The sequence below is a fragment of the Rhamphochromis sp. 'chilingali' genome, assembly GCF_963969265.1.
Source record: "Rhamphochromis sp. 'chilingali' genome assembly, chromosome: 10".
NCBI classification, from domain to species: domain Eukaryota; kingdom Metazoa; phylum Chordata; class Actinopteri; order Cichliformes; family Cichlidae; genus Rhamphochromis; species Rhamphochromis sp. 'chilingali'.
Window position 1 is genome coordinate 11,512,368 of NC_137937.1, and position 23,467 is coordinate 11,535,834.

At 45.8% G+C, this 23,467-nt stretch overlaps 1 protein-coding gene across 1 annotated transcript in view; it reads right to left on the reverse strand.

The window, feature by feature from the left end:
- Positions 1-2,118: 2,118 nt before the first annotated feature.
- The window catches only part of LOC308404088 (histone-lysine N-methyltransferase EHMT1-like), a 69,307-nt gene continuing 47,958 nt past the window's right edge, over positions 2,119-23,467 (reverse strand). The window contains exons 20-23 of the mRNA XM_080893934.1: positions 7,164-7,250; positions 6,979-7,057; positions 6,017-6,192; positions 2,119-2,597 (exon numbers count right to left, since the gene is read on the reverse strand). Coding sequence (XP_080750060.1) covers positions 2,501-2,597; positions 6,017-6,192; positions 6,979-7,057; positions 7,164-7,250 — 439 coding nt within the window. The 3' untranslated portion in view covers positions 2,119-2,500. The remainder of the gene's footprint in view (positions 2,598-6,016; positions 6,193-6,978; positions 7,058-7,163; positions 7,251-23,467) is intronic.

Consider the following 23,467-nt stretch of genomic DNA (forward strand, 5'->3'; position numbering starts at 1 on the left):
ATTTAAATAAAAACAAGCTGCTGATTATTTCACATTTTACTTGTGAGCAACGGCACATTAAATCTTACAAATATAGTTATTTGGCTTATATCGTGATAGATATCGTTATCGCCTGAAATGAAAAAAACATCGTGATATGAAAAAAATCTTATATTGCCCAGCTCTAGGTCATATGATTGCTGGGTTTTTCTCTGTATCTATGAAGCGCCTTGAGGCGACTTTTGTTGTGATTTGGTGCTATATAAATAAAATTGAATTGAATTTAACTATTCGTTCCACACCACTGAAGTTGCACCATTTTAACAAACCAATTCTGGTTCATCTGTTTCATTCAACGATCCGTTTTCGCCCTTCTCATTCTCCTTCGCCGCCATGCTTTTTCTGCTATGTCGGCATGAAGACAAAGGCACTGCGCATGCGCGTTTTACCCATATTCTATCGCAATATTTCATTTTCTTATCGTTGCCCAACATTATACCGGTATTACCGTGAACGGTATGATATGGCCCAGCCCTATAGGGAGCTACAGTTAATTGAGGCAACCATGAATGCCAACATGTACTGTGTCACACTGAAGCAGAGCATGATCCCCTCACTTCAGACACTGGGCCACAGGACAATATTCCAACATGATAACAGCCCCAAACACCTCGAAAAAGAGCAGTCCCTTGCTAAATAAACTGAGGGTAAAGGTACTGACTGGCCAAGCATAACTCCAGACTTAAACCTTATGGAGCATCTCTGGGGCATCCTCAAATGGAAGGTGGAGGAGCGCAAGGTCTCTAGCATCCACAAACTCCGCGACATCATCATGGAGGAGTGGAAGAGGATTACTTAAATTAAAACATGCTGTTCGTAATCTTTGTAAATCACCGGTTAACTGCATATTAATTTTGTACTTTTCCCCCCTTTTAATCTAAACGAAAGGGATCAGTTTTTATGCAGTGGTTTTACTGGGCTGTAAATTTCTCATCAAACCCCTGCTCTTAAACAAATTGTCACATCCAGCTTCGATACATCCATACAATATTGATTGTAAAAAAGGTTAGCACGTTGTTAAAGGAGGCCATACAAAAGGCATCATATGTTTTGTTAACAGTGATGGCTATAATTTAAAAAAAGAAAAAAAAGAGATTTGTATGGCTAGATTTACCTTCTTTGCATACAATCTATACTCTCAAACCCATCAATTAGTGATGGGATTTCCGGCTCTTTTTAGAGAACCGGCTTTTTCGGCTCAGATCACTTAAAAGAGCCGGCTCTTCAGGTTGTTTTGTTGCTTTAATTAATATATTATTAACAACAATATAAAATTATGCACAAAAGGAATTACTAATGTAAAAAAAAAAAAAAAAAAAACACGTGGTTTTATTTATATATGTTTATATATAAATATATATGGTGGCCCCTAGAGACAAAGCACGTACAAATTCCAAAACACATTTCTAGCGTTAACTGAACTTCCAAAACAGAGCTATCTAGATCACTTAAATTACACAATTGAAAGTATACGTGTATTGTTTGTGTATTTATACACAAGCACTCATATATATTCAAATAATTAAAAAAAAAAAAGTTCATATACCTGTCACTACCACACACCAAATCCAGTCGTTGGTACTTCTTGGCTTGTGTAGCCACTAGGTAACAAAAAGCATAAAGGGCGTGAACACAAAGCGCGGCAGATCAGAATCACCAAGCTGTCGGCTTTCAGCCCCAACCGTGAGAAAGGCGACATCTAACTGATTCTGATCCGCGGGTCGCGCTGTGTGTTTAAGTCTTTGTGCAGAATCCGTGTTTCTGCTCTCATTTACTGTCTTAGCTGTTTGGTGGTGGTTGAAATTTTGTGAGATTTTACCTGAGATTCTGGCATTTTAGGCAAAATAAATTTATATTAAAAAATCGATTCAGGATTTTAATGAATCGATTTTACGTTATCCAAGCCAGAATCGATAAGTCGATTATAAAAGCCCACCCCTAATCACTACCATCAATCCAAGAAGCCTGAGATGAACTGGAATACCAAATGTAACACAGACCTCATCATCCGGCAAAAAGAAGGGAAAAAAGCTGCATCTACTGAAACATTTCTCTATTAACACAAAAAAATACCACAGATGATATAAAATATGTTTAATGACTACAAAGCAAACATGAGGTTAAAAACTTAAAAGTTCACAAAAGAACTCAGACTACCACAAATCAGTTAACTTCATTATTCCACATGTAGAAATATGAAAGGAAGAATCCATGAATGTAAAAATCATCTGTGTCTCTCAGTCTTCATTAGCACTATTTTTTCTGGCAGAAAAGTAACTTCATTATAATAAGTTAGATCTTGTGCTTTGGTGATTAAAACATGTCTCTCTTTCATTTCAGGTAAATATCAGACAACATAACTGCGTGTAGTCATGACATTACTCTTACATGGTATCTGGTTCAGGGGGCAGTGTTTCTTACATTAAAGAGGCCACAGTAACAAAGAGGAATCAGTGAATTTCTATTTACTAGCAACTGAGTGACGACACTTATTAGATCCACACTGACAGCTGAAGTACTTGCTTTTCACCCTCCAATAGTGATCACCATAATCGAACCTGTTGAGGAAAAGAGAACAACTGTGTTAACTTGTTCATCCTACAGCCTGGACAATTTCTGATTTTTAATACAGATACTGATATTTGGTCATTTAAAAATCAGATATTCCGATATATTGGCCAATTTTGTTTTCTTCGTTCAGAAACATAAAACAGATTTCCAACATTATTACTCAGACAGAAGCTTCATCTTTGCACCCTGCTGCATGAAGAACAGTTCAGTTTCCAAACAAATTCATCTAAAACTTTGAGTACACATTAGTCTCAGCAGTCACATGCAGTGGTTATTTTTGTCCCTGCATCTCATTAAAATATGTTGCTATTACTGAGTCAATGTGAAAGTCTCCCAAGGCTCCCAAGTCTCCCAAAGTCAATGTGAAAGACTCCCAAGGCTCCCAAGTCTCCCAGGCACACGTTGTCATTTAATGGTTTTTCTTTATTTTTATAACTATTTACGTTGTAGATTCTCACTGAAGGCATGGGATGGGATGGCCTGTTGCTGCAGGATGCTGTGGTAGCCATGCTGATTCAGTGTGCATTCAATTTCGAATAACCCAACTGTGCCACAAAGCACCCCCACACCATCACACCACCTCCTCCATGCTTCATGGTGGGAACCATGCATGTAGAGACCATCCATTCATCTTTTCTGTGTCACACAAAGACATGGCAGGTGGAACCATAGATCTCAAATTTGGACTCATCAGACCAAAGCACAGATATCCACTGGTCTAATGTCCATGTGTTTCTTGGCCAAAACAAATCTCTTCTGCTTGTTGCTTTTCCTTAATTGTGGTTTCTTAGCACCTATTTGACCATAAAGGCCTGATTCACACAGTCTCCTCTGAAAGGTTGATGTAGAGATGTGTCTGTTACTGGAACTCTGTATGGGATTTATCAGGGCTCTAATCTGAGGTGCTGTTAACTTGCGATTTCTGAGGCTGGTGACTCGGATGAAATTATCCTCAGCAGCAGAGGTGACTCTTGGTCTTCCTTGTGAGCCAGTTTCATCGCAATGCCTGATGGTTTTGCGACTGCACTTGGGGACACATTTAAAGTTTTAGCAATTTTCTGGACTGGCTGACCTTCAGTTCTTAAAGCAATGATGGACAGTCATTTCTTTTTACATACAGGGAGTGCAGAATTATTAGGCAAGTTGTATTTTTGAGGAATAATGTTATTATTGAACAACAACCATGTTCTCAATGAACCCAAGAAACTCATTAATATCAAAGCTGAATGTTTTTGGAAGTAGTTTTTAGTTTTAGCTATTTTAGGGGGATATCTGTGTGTGCAGGTGACTATTACTGTGCATAATTATTAGGCAACTTAACAAAAAACAAATATATACCCATTTCAATTATTTATTTTTACCAGTGACACCAATATAACATCTCCACATTCACAAATATACATTTCTGACATTCAAAAACAAAACAAAAACAAATCAGCGACCAATATAGCCACCTTTCTTTGCAAGGACACTCAAAAGCCTGCCATCCATGGATTCTGTCAGTGTTTTGATCTGTTCACCATCAACATTGTGTGCAGCAGCAACCACAGCCTCCCAGACACTGTTCAGAGAGGTGTACTGTTTTCCCTCCTTGTAAATCTCACATTTGATGATGGACCACAGGTTCTCAATGGGGTTCAGATCAGGTGAACAAGGTGGCCATGTCATTAGTTTTTCTTCTTTTATACCCTTTCTTGCAAGCCACGCTGTGGAGTACTTGGACGCGTGTGATGGAACATTGTCCTGCATGAAAATCATGTTTTTCTTGAAGGATGCAGACTTCTTCCTGTATCACTGCTTGAAGAAGGTGTCTTCCAGAAACTGGCAGTAGGACTGGGAGTTGAGCTTGACTCCATCCTCAAGCCGAAAAGGCCCCACAAGCTCATCTTTGATGATACCAGCCCAAACCAGTACTCCACCTCCACCTTGCTGGCGTCTGAGTCGGACTGGAGCTCTCTGCCCTTTACCAATCCAGCCATGGGCCCATCCATCTGGCCCATCAAGACTCACTCTCATTTCATCAGTCCATAAAACCTTAGAAAAACCAATCTTGAGATATTTCTTGGCCCAGTCTTGACGTTTCAGCTTGTGTGTCTTGTTCAGTGGTGGTCGTCTTTCAGCCTTTCTTACCTTGGCCATGTCTCTGAGTATTGCACACCTTGTGCTTTTGGGCACTCCAGTGATGTTGCAGCTCTGAAATATGGCCAAACTGGTGGCAAGTGGCATCTTGGCAGCTGCACGCTAGACTTTTCTCAGTTCATGGGCGGTTATTTTGCGCCTTGGTTTTTCCACACGCTTCTTGCGACCCTGTTGACTATTTTGAATGAAATGCTTGATTGTTCGATGATCACGCTTCAGAAGCTTTGCAATTTTGAGACTGCTGCATCCCTCTGCAAGATATCTCACTATTTTTGACTTTTCTGAGCCTGTCAAGTCCTTCTTTTGACCCATTTTGCCAAAGGAAAGGACGTTGCCTAATAATTATGCACACCTGATATAGGGTGTTGATGTCATTAGACCACACCCCTTCTCATTACAGAGATGCACATCACCTAATATGCTTAATTGGTAGTAGGCTTTCGGGCCTATACAGCTTGGAGTAGGACAACATGCATGAAGAGGATGATGTGGACAAAATATTCATTTGCCTAATAATTCTGCACTCCCTGTATGTCTTTGTGTGACGCATAAAAGTTGAAAGAACAAAAAACACATGATCAGCTTCTACAAAAGCAAACAGATGTTGCCATAGTATGAATTCTAACAGTTGTCAAATATGGCTATCAGCTGTGTACTAACCTGACTTCTGCACAACACAACTGATGGTGCCAACCTCATTAAGAAGGCAACAATTAAACCCTGACAAGGCACACCTGTGAAGTAAAAACCATTTCAGGTGACTACATCATGAAGCTCACTGAGAGAAGGCCAAGGGTGTACAGCGCCATCAACAAAGCAAAGCGTGGCTACTTTCAGGAATCTAAAATATAAAACACATTTAGAGTTATTTATCCATTTCTTCTCTTTGCTACATAATTTAATATATCTTGCTTCATCTATTTGATGTCTTCAGCATGCTTCTACAATATAGAAAATAGGAAATACAATGAAAAACCATTAAATGACAAGGTGTGTCCAAACTTTTGATTGGTAGTGTACTACTCTGAGGAGATCCCAAGGCAGACACTTGACACATTTACATACACGCTCATTTAATTACTATTTTATGCTGTTTGGATGGTTACCCAACAGGGAAGTTGCAAAGTGCCCTCTGCTGGATGAACTATGCAACCTCAGCACTCATAACTTGGTTAAAGTGCATTTCTCCCATCTTTTTGCTTTTTAATTGATCAGCCATTTAGCAAATAGCCATTATTGGGCCCACTGATTTTTCGTCACCACTCACCCTATCTGGTCTCCAGCTTTGATGGACCGACTGGAGAAGAAGGCTATCCGGGGGAAGCGTAAGTCCTGGTGTATGGTGAACACCCTCACAGCCAGTAGGTTGGGCTCACACAGGTGGTTGATGAAGCGACCAATGTTGCCAAAGAGTCTTGCATCAATACAATGGGCATCCCCAACCTGCACACATGTTAAAAAAACAAACCAAAAAGAAAAAAAGGAAAGCAAAATTTGTATCCTGCTAATGACTGCCTTTTGATAAGATAGATGTTAGAAAAAGGTGACACCCCCATGATGAAGTTGAAAGAGCAAAAAAACATATGATCAGCTTCTACAAAAGCAAACAGTTAATCTAGATTTTATCAACAGTTTTATCATTAAGTTGAACCTACAGTGAGAACATGTAAACTGCTGCTCACAGCAGCAATTCATTTCCAGAATAGTTGGACTGAATGAAGGTGCTGCAATAGTCCTGTCAAAGTCAAGTTTTCAACCTTATTGAAACGCTGTGGCAGGACACTAAGAGCTGTTCATAAACAAATGCCTGGAAACTGAAGCAATGTTGTGAAAATTAGTGGGCCAAAATTTCTCTAAAATGACCTGAGAAACTAAGTCAGAAAGACCAAAATCGAAAAGGAAAGCTTTAACCCTAGTCTTAAAAGTACAGAGGGTGTCTGTTTCCTGAATCCATACTGGAAGCTGAAGGCTGTGACTCTCATCCTAACTTTAAATACTGTAGAAACCACAAGTAAGCCCGCAGTCTGAGAGCGAGGAGCTCTGTTGGGGTGATACAGTACTACAAAGTCTTCAACACAGTGCCTGATTTTTCAAGATGTTGTACCTTAACCTACAATTTACACTAAGACTTTAGAATTGCAAAAAATGGACTTCCTTTTATCCATGGCTATATATAAATAAACTCTGCTGAGTGCAGCTTTAAAAATGTATTTAAACTTATTGAATCACCTTATTGTCGAGAGTAAACAGGAAGGAATCATTCTCTCTTTTGTCAGCCTCTCCATCTGTGATGATCTCGCCAACATACCTGTGGATCAGAACGGAAGTGAGCTTATAGCACAGCTCATTTTATATATCTTTTATGCTCTTAAACACACTACATTTTATTGCTTCACTTATGAAACAATCCTCACTCGCAAATGAATGTTCCTTGAGGGATATCCTGCATGGCTCTCACTCCCCAGCCCATATTCTGTGTTCTGAACAGCTGTAGCCGGACCCTGAAAAAAAACAACAAGGCAATGTAGACGGCAGAAGTGGCAGCATGCTTTAGAGCAGGGGTGTCAAACTCAATTGCACAGAGGGCCAAAACTCAACACTTTAGGTCGCAGGCCAAACAAGATAAACGTTTATTGAACACACTAAAACAATGTTTTTTTTAAACATAAATATGAATAAAAACAGACAGGAATATTATTCCAGATTTTATTTATTTATTTATTTATATATATATATATATATATATATATATATTAGGGGTGCAACGATACACAAAATTCACGGTTCGGTTCGGTTCGATACTTTGGTGTCACGGTTCGATATTTTTTCGATACAAAAAAAATGTTCATGCATTTTTTTATTTGTCATTTATTAAAATTATAAATATATATTTTAACTCAAAAGTACAGTTTTTAAATTTAACCCTAACCCTTGTGCGTGTTTTTTATTTTGACAGCGAATGCGCACCTGCGGACCACTTATGTGCAGCCCTGGTTATTTAGCTCATCATATTGCTGCCACAGAAATTCTTTTGTCCATGAAACCATAAAGCTGCACTTTCATTTTGCCTTATAGTCTGATTTGTCATAACTTCTCCGTTTTGTGGTAAGCTTTTCTTTGGCTGTCACTTCTTCACCCTGACCTGTCTTATTTGGCTCAGCAGAACTGAAATGCTTTTACACACGCACTCACATAAGCTCAGCGATTCTCTGCGCGATCAACCTCTCACATGTTTAAGCTTGCTGCGGGAGATTTCACTTGTCATGTTTGCATAGTAAGCTAACGATTAATAAGACGATGTCAGAGGAATTGGTGCACAAATTATCATCACTCACAGATCAGTGCTGTCCCTCTCTATACACAGTTCGCGCGATTGCAAAGTGAAAGCAAAAAACAAGCGCAAATTCAAACGCGACTTCAATATGTCACATATTGACAGTGGCTCACCGATGCCAATGACATAATTACCCAGCTACATTTCTGAAAGAATGCAAAAGCATTGACATATATTTTTCCTACAATAGCCCGACGGGCAGGGAAGAGATAGATTTTGGTAGCCCGACTGAAAAAATCGCTAGCTCCGGGACGTCGGGCTAGCGATATTGCGAGCCCTGTATCTGATTGAGGAATCACTCATCTTTGGAAAAGAGAGTTTATTACAGAGAAATGGCTCTTTCCAAAATAAAAGCTATACTATCCGCTTCTTCTGGGCTATATTCTCAGCAGCATAAGGAGAATCACGTGCTAACAGCTGTCTAAATGACTCGGCTAAAGTTAGTAGCATGCTTGTTGTTTTTGTCTTTGCACTAGGATGATGTCGGCTACAAGGCACAATCCCGCCCCCCGTTTGGCAAATCTGATCACGCCGCCATCTTCCTCATGCCAAAATACAAACAAAGGCTGAAACAGGAAGTTCCGGTTCAGAGGAAGGTCGCGCGCTGGACGGATCAATCGGTGGCCGCGTTACAGGACGCACTCGATGACGCAGACTGGGGCATGTTCAGAAACAGCTCCGACGATGACGTCAACGTGTTTACGGAAGCGGTTGTGGGATTCATCGGGAAACTAGCGGATGATACCGTGGAGACAAAGACTATCACAACGTTTCCCAACCAGAAGCCGTGGGTGGATAAAACCATCCGCGACGCTCTGAGATCCCGCACCGCTGCCTACAACACGGGACTCATGACGGGGGACATGGACCCGTACAAAGCCGCGTCATATAACGTGCGGAGGGCGGTGAAAGAGGCGAAGCAGCGCTACGGGAGGAAACTAGAGTCACAACTCCAACAGAGTGACTCTAGGAGCCTGTGGCGGGGACTAAGGACAATAACGGACTATAAAGCACCAACAACCGGTATGACGAACGCGGCCGTGACTCTGGCAGACGAGCTGAACACTTTCTATGCTCGCTTCGAGGCTGCAGCTAAGGTCTCCAACAATGCTAGTGTTAGCGGCGCTAACGGCTGCAGACAGGAAGATACTGCCAGCACCGGAAACGTGCTCGTCATCTCCGAGCATGAAGTAAGGAGAGCCTTCAAGAGAGTGAACACCAGGAAAGCAGCAGGACCAGACGGCATCCCAGGTCGTATCCTAAGAGACTGCGCATACCAGCTAGCTCCTGTGTTCACTGAGATATTCAACATCTCTTTATCTCAGTCGGTGATCCCCACATGCTTCAAAGAGTCCATCATTGTTCCTGTCCCGAAGAAACCCCACCCTGCTTCTCTCAATGACTATCGCCCTGTAGCCCTCACCTCAGTAGTGATGAAGTGCTTTGAACGCCTGGTCAGAGACTTCATCATTTCTTCACTACCAGACACACTGGACCCACTACAGTTCGCTTACCGTCCAAATCGTTCCACAGACGATGCCATCTCTCATCTCCTCCACACATCACTCACTCACTTGGACACTAGAAGGGGGAATTATGTTAAAATGCTCTTCATAGACTACAGCTCTGCATTTAATACCATAATTCCCTCCACACTCACCACCAAGCTGGAGCATCTGGGACTCAGCTCATCTATGTGTCAGTGGATCTCCAACTTCCTAACTGGCAGACCACAGGCAGTAAGGATGGGCGGACATGTCTCAGCCTCCACCACTCTCAGCACTGGAGCCCCCCAGGGGTGTGTTCTGAGCCCCCTGCTGTACTCTTTGTACACATATGACTGTGTGGCCACTACCAGCTCCACCACCATCATCAAGTTTGCTGACGACACCGTCGTGGTGGGCCTGATCTCTGATAACAACGAGACGGCCTACGTGAAGGAGATTAGGAATCTGGAGAACTGGTGCCAGAGGAACAACCTCCTTCTAAACGTCAGTAAGACAAAGGAGCTGATAGTGGACTTCAGCACTAAGCAGGAGAGGAACTACCAGACCCCCGTCATCAACGAGTGCCCAGTGGAGAGAGTGGACAGCTTCAAATACCTCGGAGTTCACATCACGCAGGACCTGTCATGGTCCTGTCACATCAACACCGTGGTGAAAAAGGCCCGACAGCGTCTCTACCACCTCAGACGCTTGAGAGACTTCCAACTGCCCTCCAAGGTGCTCAGGAACTTTTACTCGTGCACCATAGAGAGCATCCTGGCGGGAAACATCTTAACCTGGTTCGGGAACAGCACCATGCAGGACAGACGAGCTCTACAGAGGGTTGTGCGGTCAGCTGAGCGCACCATCCGCTCCGAGCTCCCTGACCTGCACTCAATCTACAGCAGGCGGTGCTGGACCAAGGCCAGGAAGATCGTGAAGGACCTCAGCCATCCCAACAACAGACTGTTCTCTCTGTTGAGGTCAGGAAAGCGATTCCGCTCCCTGAAGACCAACACAGAGAGACTGAGGAGGAGCTTCTTCCTGCAGGCGATACGGTCTCTCAATCACACCACCACACAGTACTGACCCACACATATGGTTCTTACACACACACTGGACTTTCTGGACTTTGTTTTTGCACAACACTGGTCACTATATTCTTCATTTCCAGTTAATACTTGTACAGCTGCTGTTATTGTGTATATATTTATTTATATTTAGATTTCTTCATACATTCTTATATAGTTCTATATTGTGTATTGTGTATTTTGTTGTACAGTTATTTTATTTTCAACTTTAATTTATATATTTTATCTTATTCTTCCCAGTTAAATTTACCCTTCATTCTAATTTGTGTTGTACAGTTATTTCATTTTTAACCTTAATTTATATTTTATTCCTTCCTAGTTAAATTTACCCTTTTTAATTTTTCATATTTATTTCCTATCTTATTCATAGCCTTTCCTTTTTTGTTTTCTTTAGGTCACGAGCAGTTGTCCAAGCATTTCACTACATATCGTACTGTGTATGACTGTGTACGTGACAAATAAAATTTGAATTTGAATTTGAATTTGAAATGTGCAGTCATATTCGTTGTGTTCCCACTAGTGCTTTCAGGTTAATCTCGTTGAAATGACCTTAACGCCACAACACGGCAAATCTCCGTTAACGAGCTACCGCCGATCGCTCCGTGCATGGGGCTAGACGGCCAACACGTTAACGAGCTAACTGCGCTAACACACTAGTTCACACCAATGTAATTGAGCATTGCATGGCACATCCAACATACTGTTTTACTTTAGTCCATGACTCGCTTACCTTCAGGGTCATACGTCACATGAAAACCAAAATAATTCCAAACGCCAGATCTGAATGAGGTTCAATTTGCCTGTTACAAGGAGAGCTTAACTTCTGTCTCGCTAGCTTGCCCTGCGCTCTTCCTTCTGACTATGCTGTCTGTGTTGAGCGCTCAGTGAATCTGCATTCGACTACTCCGCCTAGGCTGCACTGTCGAGCCTAGGCGGAGTAGTCGAATGCAGATTCACTGAGCGCTCAACACAGACAGCATCGTCAGAAGGAAAATTGATAAAATAAATTACAAATGTTGTATTGTTCGATACATATGCGTACCGAACCGAAAGCACTGTATCGAACGGTTCAATATCGATACGAATATCGTTGCACCCCTAATATATACATATATATATATATATACATATACATATACATATATATATATATATATATATATATATATATATATATATATATGTGTGTGTGTGTGTGTGTGTGTGTGTGTGTGTGTGTGTGTGTGTGTGTGTGTGTGTGTCTTTGCAGTTCAGCAAAGTCCGCTGACTCGGTTCAACATTACCCGGCAACGGGGAAAGTGAGGCAGGTTGCACTGGTGCATTTTTGACAGCTTCACTTAAAATGCCTTCACCGCATCATGCATGCCATGTCCATGAACTGACAGATTTCCTTGCTGAGCTCAAAAACTATTGAGAATTTTTATCCCAACTCAGCCAACGGACCTCTGTATGATAAGGAATGTCGGCAAACTCTGAATCTATTTCCCACATAAAAGACTGAAATTGACGGGGATTTAAACTTTTAGCTCCGATAAAATTCACGGTTTGCGTTACAGTGGTCATTACATGCTCCATTTTTAGGACTTTACCACACAGCGTTTCCTGCTGTATGATGCCGTGATATGCTGTTAGCTCACCGGTACAGTTCTCCTCCTGCATCTTTACTCGCATCCTGCTGACTAGTCCGCTTTTTTCACCGCACAACACCAGCGCTCCATCTGTTGCAAGTCCAACAAGTTTGTCCCAGGGCAGTTTCATGTTGGTTACACTTTGACATACATTTTCAAAAATGTCTTTTCCTGTCATTGTCCCGTGCATCGACTTAATGTTCAATATTTCCACTCCACAGATGAAGATGGCCAGCTGTGCAATGTGCATCATGTCTATATTTTCATCCACAGCAAGAGAGTATGCAATAAAGTTTTTGCTTCTTTCACACAACTGTGTTCTTAAATCAGTGGCCATCTCACCAACCCGATCAGTAGGGATGGGTATCGAAACCCGGTTCTTGTTGAGAACCGGTTCCCACTGTTTCAATTCCTTGGAATCGTTTGCCATTTTTGCAAACGATTCCCTTATCGATTCCAGTCGCCCCGAATGACGTCACCACGTTGCGGAGCGTCATTTACCTGGCAGGAAACACGGCGCCAGCGGCTCAAATGCTCAAAAGCTTGGTTATACTTTACGAGAACGGATGACAACAGGGCAACTTGCAATACTTTCAAAGTAGATATTTCATTTAAGGGAGGAAACACTACGAATATGCAAAAGCATTTGCTCACAAAACACGTGATAACCTTAAATGAATGTCGTGTTTTTAATTCCGCTCCGGACTCGTGAATCTCAACCGAGCAGCAGCGGTAACGCTTGCACGTCCTCTCCCGTTAATGCGGCAGGTAAATAATCAACTAACAGTGCATATTATGTTAGCGCGATCTGCCTTATTACAAAACCTGCCATTACTGTGCATTTAGGTGACCATGACGAGAGAGACAGACAGAGTCTGGCTGTCTCATATGCTGGCAGTTCTCACTGCAGTCTACCGGTAGCGTCTCCTTTCAGGCCAGGATAGACGAATGTCACCGAGCAGTGACTGAGTTTGTGGTCAAAGGCTTGCACCCATTTGCCACAGCAGATGCCCCGATTTCACTTTGGTAAGTGAATATGTTTAATTGTAGGCAGGGACATTACTGGATATTCTTGTGTAATTGCTACAGAATAATTTATGTTACACTTTGTTATTGCTACAGGAGAATATTTATTTTATTATTTTACATTTACATTTTTTTTCCTGGGGACCCTGTGACACCCCATTGAAGAGCCGTAGGCTGGATCTCTTAAGATCTCACTGTTGGGTTTGTAAGGCCATGTTACTCCTAAATTTCTATCTTGTTCAAAGAGAAGATAAAAAACAAAGTTCTAAGCTAATCGACCTTAGTGTTCTCCTTTTTTAAAAATAAGAATCGATAAGAGAATCGATAAAGAATCAAATCGTTAAACAGAATCGAAAATGGAATCGGAATCGTTAAAATCTTATCAATACCCATCCCATCTCTGGGCTGGGGCCCGGGCCGGGCCTCGGGGGCTTGGGTCCTGGTTGGTGTGTTGCCGGGGTTGTGGGTGGGTGGGTGCATGAGGGCCCAGCCCTGGAGCAGGGTGCCGCCGGTGCATCGAGCCACCTGGGGGGCTCTTCAACTGGTGGGGAAGATTGTCACATCTTGCAGGAGCTTTCCTCTCCTCAGGGGCTCTCTCTACAGGAGGGGGAGATACAGGAGAGGTGGAGGAAGATCTCAGCCTGGGTGTTTATTGTCTTATGTAGTCTGGAAGAAGAGTGGATGGTGGGGTGGGTGCAGTTTTCTCTGTGGTGGGGTTGGGTAGACTGTCCTGGGCTCTGTGGGGCCGGGAGGCGCTGCTGCGCTGGGCCCCGGTCTGGATAGGCCTGGGCCCTCTTTCCCTGGTGGGTCGCGGGGTATGGGGGTGCCTAATGGGGTCAGCGGGGGAGCTGGCCCCAGGGAGGGGTCACTTGCCCCTCCCCATCTCCAGCTGCCTCCCTCTTCCCGCTCCACCACAACCACCCACACATGCAGGACCTTGGAGTAGGGGTATGTCACCAGGGTGCAGAGGAGGCCACCCCCCCCCCCTCTTTCCCCTTTTGGCTGCCTCTGCCTCAATTTTATCCCACAACTTAGACATTCACATTACTCACACTCTCATTACACATACATATAGGATCTTGGGGGTGGGCACGATATACGGAATCCAAAGTACCATCAGGGTGTACACCCCACCCCTGGCGTCATTGCCCACCTCTCAATGTTAAATACACGTAGACATTGAGGGCCAGCAGGAGGGACCATGCGCTTACCTGCTGCTATCTGGCAGGTAGCACCATGCCCTCCTGGGTTTTAAATGCACCTTAGAACACACATGCATCAACACTACAATGAGCGGGTGGAGGGAGGTTTGGAGTCTTCTCTCACCCCCATTCTCTGCGACCTGCTGGAGCGGGGGGGCTAGGAGGAGGAGTTGGCCGTCCGACTGCGGTCTGGAGTGTGGGGCCTCCCTGCTGCTGCGGAGTCGGGGCGGTCTGCCTCCCCCCACCGCAGGGAAAAGGGTAACACCACCTGGGTCTGGGGGCAGTTCCCCCCCCTCCAGGGGCAAGGGTACCTAGACCCGGGGCTTAGAGTACGCTTGGGGAGTGTGATCGTGTGTACAGCGTCTCTTTATGTCTGTCTCCACGTTGGTTGAGTGTGGAGTAAGTGTATATGAGAGCATGAGGGTGGGAATGGATGTTTGTATATGTGTGTGCCTGTATTTCTGTGTCTATATGTCAGGTTGGGTGTCAGGCGCCACCTCTCTGGGGACATCTTAGGCCCTCCAAGGTATGGAGGCCTATCTCCCCCTACCACCACTTCCCCTGCCAGTGGCGGACTCCCTCAGCCATCGGTGCGTTGGTGGTTCTTTGTGTCCGGGGGTGGGCGTCCAGGTACACACCGGCTCACTCCTTGGCAGCCGCTTATCGGGGCCTGGAGCCTGGGGCTTGCTCGGGCCACTTCGGAGGTGGGGTGCCCCCGGCCTCTCGGCCTGGGGCTCGGTCACTCAGGCACGGCTGGCTGCCGGCGGAGCTCACGGGCGCGTCACTGCAACTCCCCCTGGTTTCTGCTCCGCGGCTGCTGAGTGAGCCCTCATCTGGGACTCTCCTCAGCTCTTTCTGGGACAGTGGCGCGGCTGCCCCTCTGTTGGTCTTCCTTGGTCTCTTGTGTTCTGGGGGCCTCTGGATGTCTGGAGTTTTGATCTCCTCCATACCTGCTTCATGCCCTGGAGGACGGGGCTGTGGCCCCCCCACACCCTCTAGCAGATCATTACATGAAGGAACCTTTTAAAAAAACAAAAAACAAGCGCGTCCATGCTCACAGGTGTACACACGGGTGATCACACCCACAAACTACACCCTTTTTGGCTCCTACCTCAAAGCACACTGTGTTCTGTTGATCTTATGTGCTGCACAATAATGTTTAATATTTAGTATTTACTGTCATATTCCCATATATCATTGTGATGTTTTTTATTCTATCACTCTTGTTCTCTTCTGCTTGTTTTCTTTTTTCTTTCTCAGCAGGTGACCCAGGTGATTGATATATGCATTTTTTTTCTTTTTTTCTTCTTTTTTTTCTTTTTCTGCTCATTCTGTTGGTTTTTGGTTTTTGCCCTTCTCCCCCGTCCCTCTTCTCAGCTGTTTCTCTTTCCCTCTTTCTTTCTCCCCTTCTTTCCCCCAGTCAAGTCTGTCCCATAGTCAGTAAGTGAAAATAAAATAAACAATAAAAGGTGAATCAAATGGACCATTATGGCAAGGCTGGGATGGTCAATTTGGTAAAGTAAATCCGTTGGGCATCTTTCTTTGCCTTTAGACAACAATTCTGATGGCAAAAGAGCCAAACGGGGCAGGCAAAAAAAAACAAACAAAAAAAAAAAATCAATACCCATCCCTACCGATCAGCAATCGTATTTCTGCTCAGGCTCACATTTGCCAAAATCTGCGTTTTGTCTGGACACAAGACGTCGCACGCCTTCATCATGCAGCTCTTCAGAGTGGTACCGGCCTGATTTGGCTGTCTCCTCTGCTACAGTAAAACTTGCTTTCACAACAGCTTCACTTTGTGATTTTGCTCCGGTGAAAAAAGTCTGCTGAAATGTCAGACTCTTCTTTAGCTCTTCTACTTTCTGTAGTTTCTCATCTGCATTTAGGTTTTTCAGCTTATCCTGACGTTTTGTCTCGTAGTGCCGTCTTAAATTAAATTCCTTAATTACAGCCACATTAGCTCCACTAATAACACACACGGGTTTACCAGCAATGTCTGTAAACATATATTCAGTCACCCACTGGCGCTGAAAGGCTCTGCTTTCAGAATCAACTTTTCTCTCCACTATTGTGAGCACCTACCTTCGCAATAACAGAAGTTTGACTTCACTGACGGGAATGTTCCCAGTTAGCCTAGCGTTCCGCAAGGAGGCTGCAGCACTGCATTATGGTATCTGTAGTTTGTATATTATTAGCGGCTCATATGCCGGGCCATGCATAACAATAATAATACATCTATATAAAATGATCTCGCGGCCGGATATAAATGTACGCCGGGGCGGATGTGGCCCGCGGGCCTTGATTTTGACACATGTGCTTTAGAGGAACATTAAGACAGAAAACATCTTAGAAAGTGAGTCCTTTTCCTTCCACATCAAGCTGAGTTCTCCCTTTTCTGGCCAAGGATAACACTGCCTGCCAGCAATGTATCGGGCACGTAGGTTGTCACCTAATGGGTCGCACAGCATACACATCTAGCTGGCATGATTGATGTGATGCAGTTTATTATCACCCGAACTTGCACGAAACCTCAATCAAGGCAGTAACAAGAGGCACTCTCCAAGGAAACACAAACATAAAGCAAGTTTTGAGCTAATGAGCAAGGATTTCTGAAGAGTATGTAAACTGGTACAGGTAAAAGTGACACTTAATTTTTAGTCTTGGGCCTGAAAAACACATTTTACCTAATTGCTGAAAATATCTCTCTCAAAAATGCGTATCCTTCATTCTAACTGCAGAAACAGCTATTCAGAGTATGTTCTCTGTAACAATAGGAGCCCCATTAAATCTTTAAAAAGAAAGTGCAAGTGCTAAATAAAGAAGTAGGAAAAAATTGCTCTAAATGGGGTGCCTGCATGTCATCTACTAATTGGCAGGTTGGTGGTTTGATCCTTTTGCTGTTCCAGTCCTTGGGCAAAATAAGTCACTCTCTGATGTGGGTGCTAGCTAGAAAGCACTTAGGCAGAAAAAGCACAGCAATCTGCTGGAGTACCAGGAGAAAACCCATGTAGGGAGAACCTCTAAGCACCACAAAGAAATGTCACAAGCAGGCTTAAGCTCAGAGCCTCCCTCCTGTAAGGTGACAGTGCTAACTACAGCACCCTGAAGATAAGCGATCAACAGGCAGGCAGACTAACAATTCTAAGAAACTGGTCTACTGGGAACTGGTTTTCTACAAGAACTGGTTCTCTTTCATAGCATTCGTTTCGTGTCTCACTATGGGGAACGCCTCCTGCGTGACCTCATCAGAAGCTCAAATACCATTACGCCAGCCCTTACAGGCTGGCTAGGTGACGCCCATGTCAGGAGGGGCCAGTGCCTCCCTATATAATAGGCTGACATAGCGTCAGATGTCATTCAAAAACCTCTTCTCGCTTCTCACAGAAGCCTGTAGACAGCTGTGCTATTGGGTGCTAAAGCTAAACTGTCCACAGATTCGAGTGAACAACTCGGTCGCCGGGCGCTTTGTTCCCAGCCTTTCAGTTGTCCACTAGCATACAAGCAGTAGCAATACTGTTCTGTAGCTTTCTACTTCTACTTTCTACTTCCAAGATGGCGGCGCGTGCACACGCAGCGGCTTCTCTCTCTCCCAAACAAACTACTTTTTCGTGTTTTTCGTCCTGTAAGTTGCAGTGTTTTTGTAAGACTTTGTCGCGTCTATCTGTGTGCAAGCGAGGATATGCCCGAACACTTCTTCTCGACATCGGCAGAAACAAACTTTTTAAGTTAAACTCTGTGGACACCTAAATCACCGACCCCCACTCCCGCACTTCGCCCACAATGGATGCGCCTCAAGCGGTGTGAGAGGAAGCAGAAGAGGGGTAAGCGCGGTGGCATCCGAGCTAGGCTAGCGGCTAGCCCACACAAACCCGCCATCCCCTCTATCGTTCTGGCCAACGTACGCTCGCTAGAAAATAAACTGGACGACATCCGACTGCTACGTTCATCTCAAAGGAATGTAAAGGACTGCTGTGCTTTTGTGTTCACGGAAACATGGCTCAGCGACAGTGTCCCGGACCGCGCCATTCAGCTCGACCAGCTAACATGCTACCGTGCTGACAGAGTCATCGTCGCGGGAGGTAAGACCCGCGGGGGAGGACTTTGTGTTTACATCAATGATGCCTGGTGTCGCGATGCTGTTGCGGTCTGCAAACACTGCTCACCAGTGCTGGAGTTAATGGTCATTAAGTGCCGGCCATTCTATCTACCGAGGGAATATACAGCCATACTACTGTGCGCTGTGTACATTCCTCCCTCCTCCAATGTCAACAACAGGAATGAGGCACTGAATGAACTGTACCAGCACATCAGTGAGCAGCAGACAGCCCATCCTGATGCTTTTCTCATCCTGGCTGGGGATTTCAATCATGCAGACTTAAAGTGCGTGTTTCCAAAAATACAACAACACATTGACTTTCCAACAAGGGGAAATAACACACTGGACTTTGTTTACACCACCGAGAGAGGAGCTTACAAAGCTTTTCCCCTCCCCCACCTCGGCGCCTCAGACCATATCACTGTCATGCTAATGCCTGCCTACAGACCGCTCGTTAAAGTCACCAAACCGGTTCGTAAGCAGATAAAAGTGTGGCCAGAAGGGTCTTCAGAGGCTTTACAGGACTGCTTCAACACCACAGACTGGAACATGTTTAAGCAGGGTGCCACCTATAACAACACCACTGACCTCCAGGAGTACGCAGAGACTGTTACTGCCTACATCAACAAGTGTATTGAGGATGTAACAGTCACGAAAACCATAACTGTCCGGGCCAATCAAAAACCATGGATGACAGGAGAGGTCTACAGGCTGCTGAAAGCTCGGAATGTTGCCTTCAGAGATGGAGACGAGGCAAGCCTGAGGACAGCTAGGGCCAACCTTTCCCGTGGCATCAGAGAGGCTAAGAGACAGTACTCCAGGAAAATATCGCATCACTTCAAAGACAGCAGAGACTCACAGAGCCTGTGGCGGGGCATTCAGACCATCACAGATTACAAGCCCCCACCACAGACCTGTGATAGCACTATCCCCCTGCTGAACGAGCTGAACACTTTCTTTGCTCGCTCTGAAGTCCAAAACAGCACCACTGCACAGAAGACCCCACCCCCTCCTGGTGACCAGGTGATGACTCTGTCCCCGGACAGCGTGAGGAGATCCCTCAGCAGGATCAATGCACGTAAAGCTCCGGGTCCTGACAACATTCCTGGTCGTGTACTGAGAGACTGTGCAGTGGAACTCACTGATGTCTTCACAGACATCTTCAACATATCACTCATCCAGGCTGTCGTCCCCACATGTTTTAAAGCCACCACAATCATTCCGGTTCCAAAAAAGTCATCTCCCTCCTGCTTTAATGACTACCGTCCTGTTGCACTTACTCCCATCCTGATGAAGTGCTTCGAACGACTAGTCATGCAACACATCAAGACTGTCCTGCCCCCCTCCCTGGATCCCTTCCAGTTTGCGTATCGGCCCAACCGCTCAACCGATGATGCCATCTCCACTGCACTCCACTCAGCACTCACACACCTGGACAAAAAAGACTCATATGTTCGAATGCTGTTCATAGATTTCAGTTCAGCATTCAACACTATAATCCCCCAACAGCTCACTCAAAAACTGGTCCAGCTGGGGCTCAACACCTCACTGTGCAACTGGCTGTTGGATTTCCTCACCGGAAGACCTCAAACAGCACGGGTCAGCAGTAACACATCCAGCACCATCATTTTAAACACGGGGGCCCCGCAGGGATGTGTGCTGAGCCCCCTCCTCTTCACTCTGCTGACCCATGACTGCACTCCATCATACAGCTCCAACCTCTTCATCAAGTTTGCGGACGACACAACGGTGGTGGGTCTCATTAGCAACAGGGATGAGACCGACTACAGAAGTGAGGTGAGACGCCTGGCCACGTGGTGTGCTGACAACAATCTCTCTCTGAATGTGGAGAAGACAAAGGAGATTGTTGTGGACTTCAGGAGAATGCACACCCAACATGCTCCTCTGACCATTGACGGAGCGTCTGTGGAGAGAGTGAGCAGCACCAAGTTCTTGGGTGTGCACATCACAGAGGATCTCTCCTGGACGTACAACACCACAGCACTGGCCAAGAAATCACAGCAGCGTCTCTTCTTTCTCCGCAAACTAAGAAGAGCAGGAGCACCAGCCCCCATCATGCACACTTTCTACAGAGGCACCATCGAAAGCATCCTGTCGAGCTGCATCACTGTGTGGTTTGGAGCCTGCAATGCGTCCTGTCATAGAACCCTCCAACGCATAGTGAGAGCTGCAGAGAGGATCATTGGTGTCTCTCTCCCCTCCCTCCAGGACATTTACAGCACCCGTCTCACTAAAAAAGCCCTTTGCATAGCGGCTGATCCCACGCACCCAATGCAAAGCTTCTTCAAGCTGCTGCCGTCGGGGAGGAGACTGCGGAGTCTCCAGGCCAGGACCAGCAGGCTGAAGGACAGCTTCATCCATCAGGCTGTCAGGAAGCTTAACTCCCTCCCGATTCTGCCCCCTCTCCTCTCTCTCCTCCACGGTCTCACTGAACTCTGTCACACACACACACACACACACACACACACACACACACACACACACACACACACACACACACACTCTGACTCACTCACTGGCCTGCACCAGTTACCAGTCACTTTGTGGAGCATTGGACTGCCATTACCTCATAAGACTTTGTGTTACACTATCTCTTACCGTACATTACCAAATCTCCATTTGCACTATTTGCCTATTTGCACTACTCTGCCTGGTTTGCACTCAATGTCATTTACCCTTATATTGTATAGCTTTCTTGTTATATGTAAAATTGTATTATATTATTTAATTTTTTTTACTTTAAAATATTTTACTTGCATTTTTAATCACTCTTATATTTAAATGTTCATTTTCTATTTTATCTAGGGATTGAGAGTAACGAAGTTTCTATTCTCTGTATGTCCTGTACATGTGGCAGAATTGACAATAAAGTTGACTTTGACTTTGACTGACTAGTGCTGGTGCCAAGTAGCAATACTTTCACCCAGGGAAGTAGCAATACTTTCCGAAAGCGAAGTAGCAACACTTTGCTAATAAAGGTACCCCTAGCTTCACCATCAGGTAGCGATACCCTTCGACGCTAGCGGTTTTACACATTAGGTAGCAATACCTGTAGAAAAGTAGCAACACTTTTCAACCCACGTTAGCGAGGAATAGCAATATTCTCCGCACTCAGTGTCAGTCTCGCTAACGTGCGCAACCCTCTAGCTAACCATGGCTACAACGGCCAACGAAGTTGCAAAACTTTGTCCTTGCGGCAAGAAGATTTCTGCCTGGGATACACACCCCGTGTGTGCGGCATGCCTGGGCTTATCTCACGCTCAGGCTGCCCTGACACCTGCACACGACTGTATCCACTGCGCGGCTTTCCCACGCAAACTACTCCGCCGCAGGCTAGCTCGCCAGGCTAACCTGTCGGGCGGCGACCCTTTGCTGTGTGAGGCTGCTGCGGCGCAAGGAGAAACTGAGATGCCCGATGATTTGGCCGCAACGCCAGGGCCGAGCTGGGCAGAGGCAGACCCTCAGCCCATCGCGACCGCTTTCCCGTGGCTGGAGGCACACGGAGATCGTGTGTTTTTCCGCGATGCTGGAGTCACCTGGGGAGGAGATGCTAACGAGGACGGAGATGAGTCGGCTGACTCTGAGCTCCTGCTGTCTGACGACGGCGAGGAGGAAGATTCCACCTCCTTGGCTAGCATCAGCTGGGCTGCAAAGCCCTCGGCTACTGGCGAGGTTGAAAAACCGACACCGCCGTCCCCCCTGGATCTCGACATGCAGGACATGTGCAAGCGCGCAGCCGCTAGGCTCAACATCCCGTGGCCCGCCATACAAACAGAGGTTGTAAAGTCTCGTTTTGACGGTAAGAAATTGCAGAAGGCGAAAAAGACGGGGAAGCATGTGTTGCCTGTTTTCCCTGAGCTACTCGATGAGATAGCGGTGACGTGGAAAGCAAAACCTTGCAGCGAGAAACACCCCATCGTGGGGAGCTCCCTGCTGGATTGTGAGGGGATGGAGTCTATCGGCCTCCGCCGGATGCCACAAGTGGAGCCGTTGGTGGCGAGCCATCTTCACCCGAAGACGTCTCTGTCCTCATCGGCCCCATCTCTCCCCTCCAAAACAGACCGCTTCCAGTCTAGCCTTACAGATAAGTGCTACAAGGCAGCGGCTCTGTCAGTAAGAGCCCACAATGCCTCTTCTATGCTAATGGCTTACCAAGCTGAGCTAGAAGAGGACATGACAGCTAACACAGATACCACAGTGTGGGAAGAAATCTGCGTTATAACTGACCACGTCCTCCGCCTCCACAAGGTAGCCATACAGGCTACTGGGAGAGCCATGGGCCTCATGGTTCTTCAGGAGCGAGCACGCTGGCTCGGGCTCACCAACCTGACGACTAAGGAAAAAGAGGAACTCCTCGACACCCCTGTCGTCCCTCACGGTCTCTTCGGTGCGGCTGTTACATCCATGCAGAAGAGATGTGAGGAGAAAAAGAGAGATGATGAGGCTCTGAAACTCTGCCTGCCGAGGAGGGCCCAGCACGCCACCCCAGCAGCGCCGCGCCAGTCATTCGCGCAGGCAGCGTCTCGCCCGGTCCCCGCTTTCAGGATTCCCAAAGTGCCTAAGACGCAAGCAGCCCCCCAGGCTGCCGGGGCCCCTAAGAACTCGGAAGCAGTCTCCCCAGGCCAGACCTCAAGCGGCCCCTCCTCCTCCCCCCGCTGCCGCGATCGTGAGGAGGAAGAAGCGGCCGGCCTGACAGCCTCTCCTCTAGGCGGGAGCGAACCCAGTTTCCCCCCTTCATGGGCCACCCTCCCGCCTCCCAGCTCCATTCCAGAGCAAGTTCAACGGGACATGTTCCACACAGAGTGCTTGACTCGGGCCGGCGTTCCTGTCACC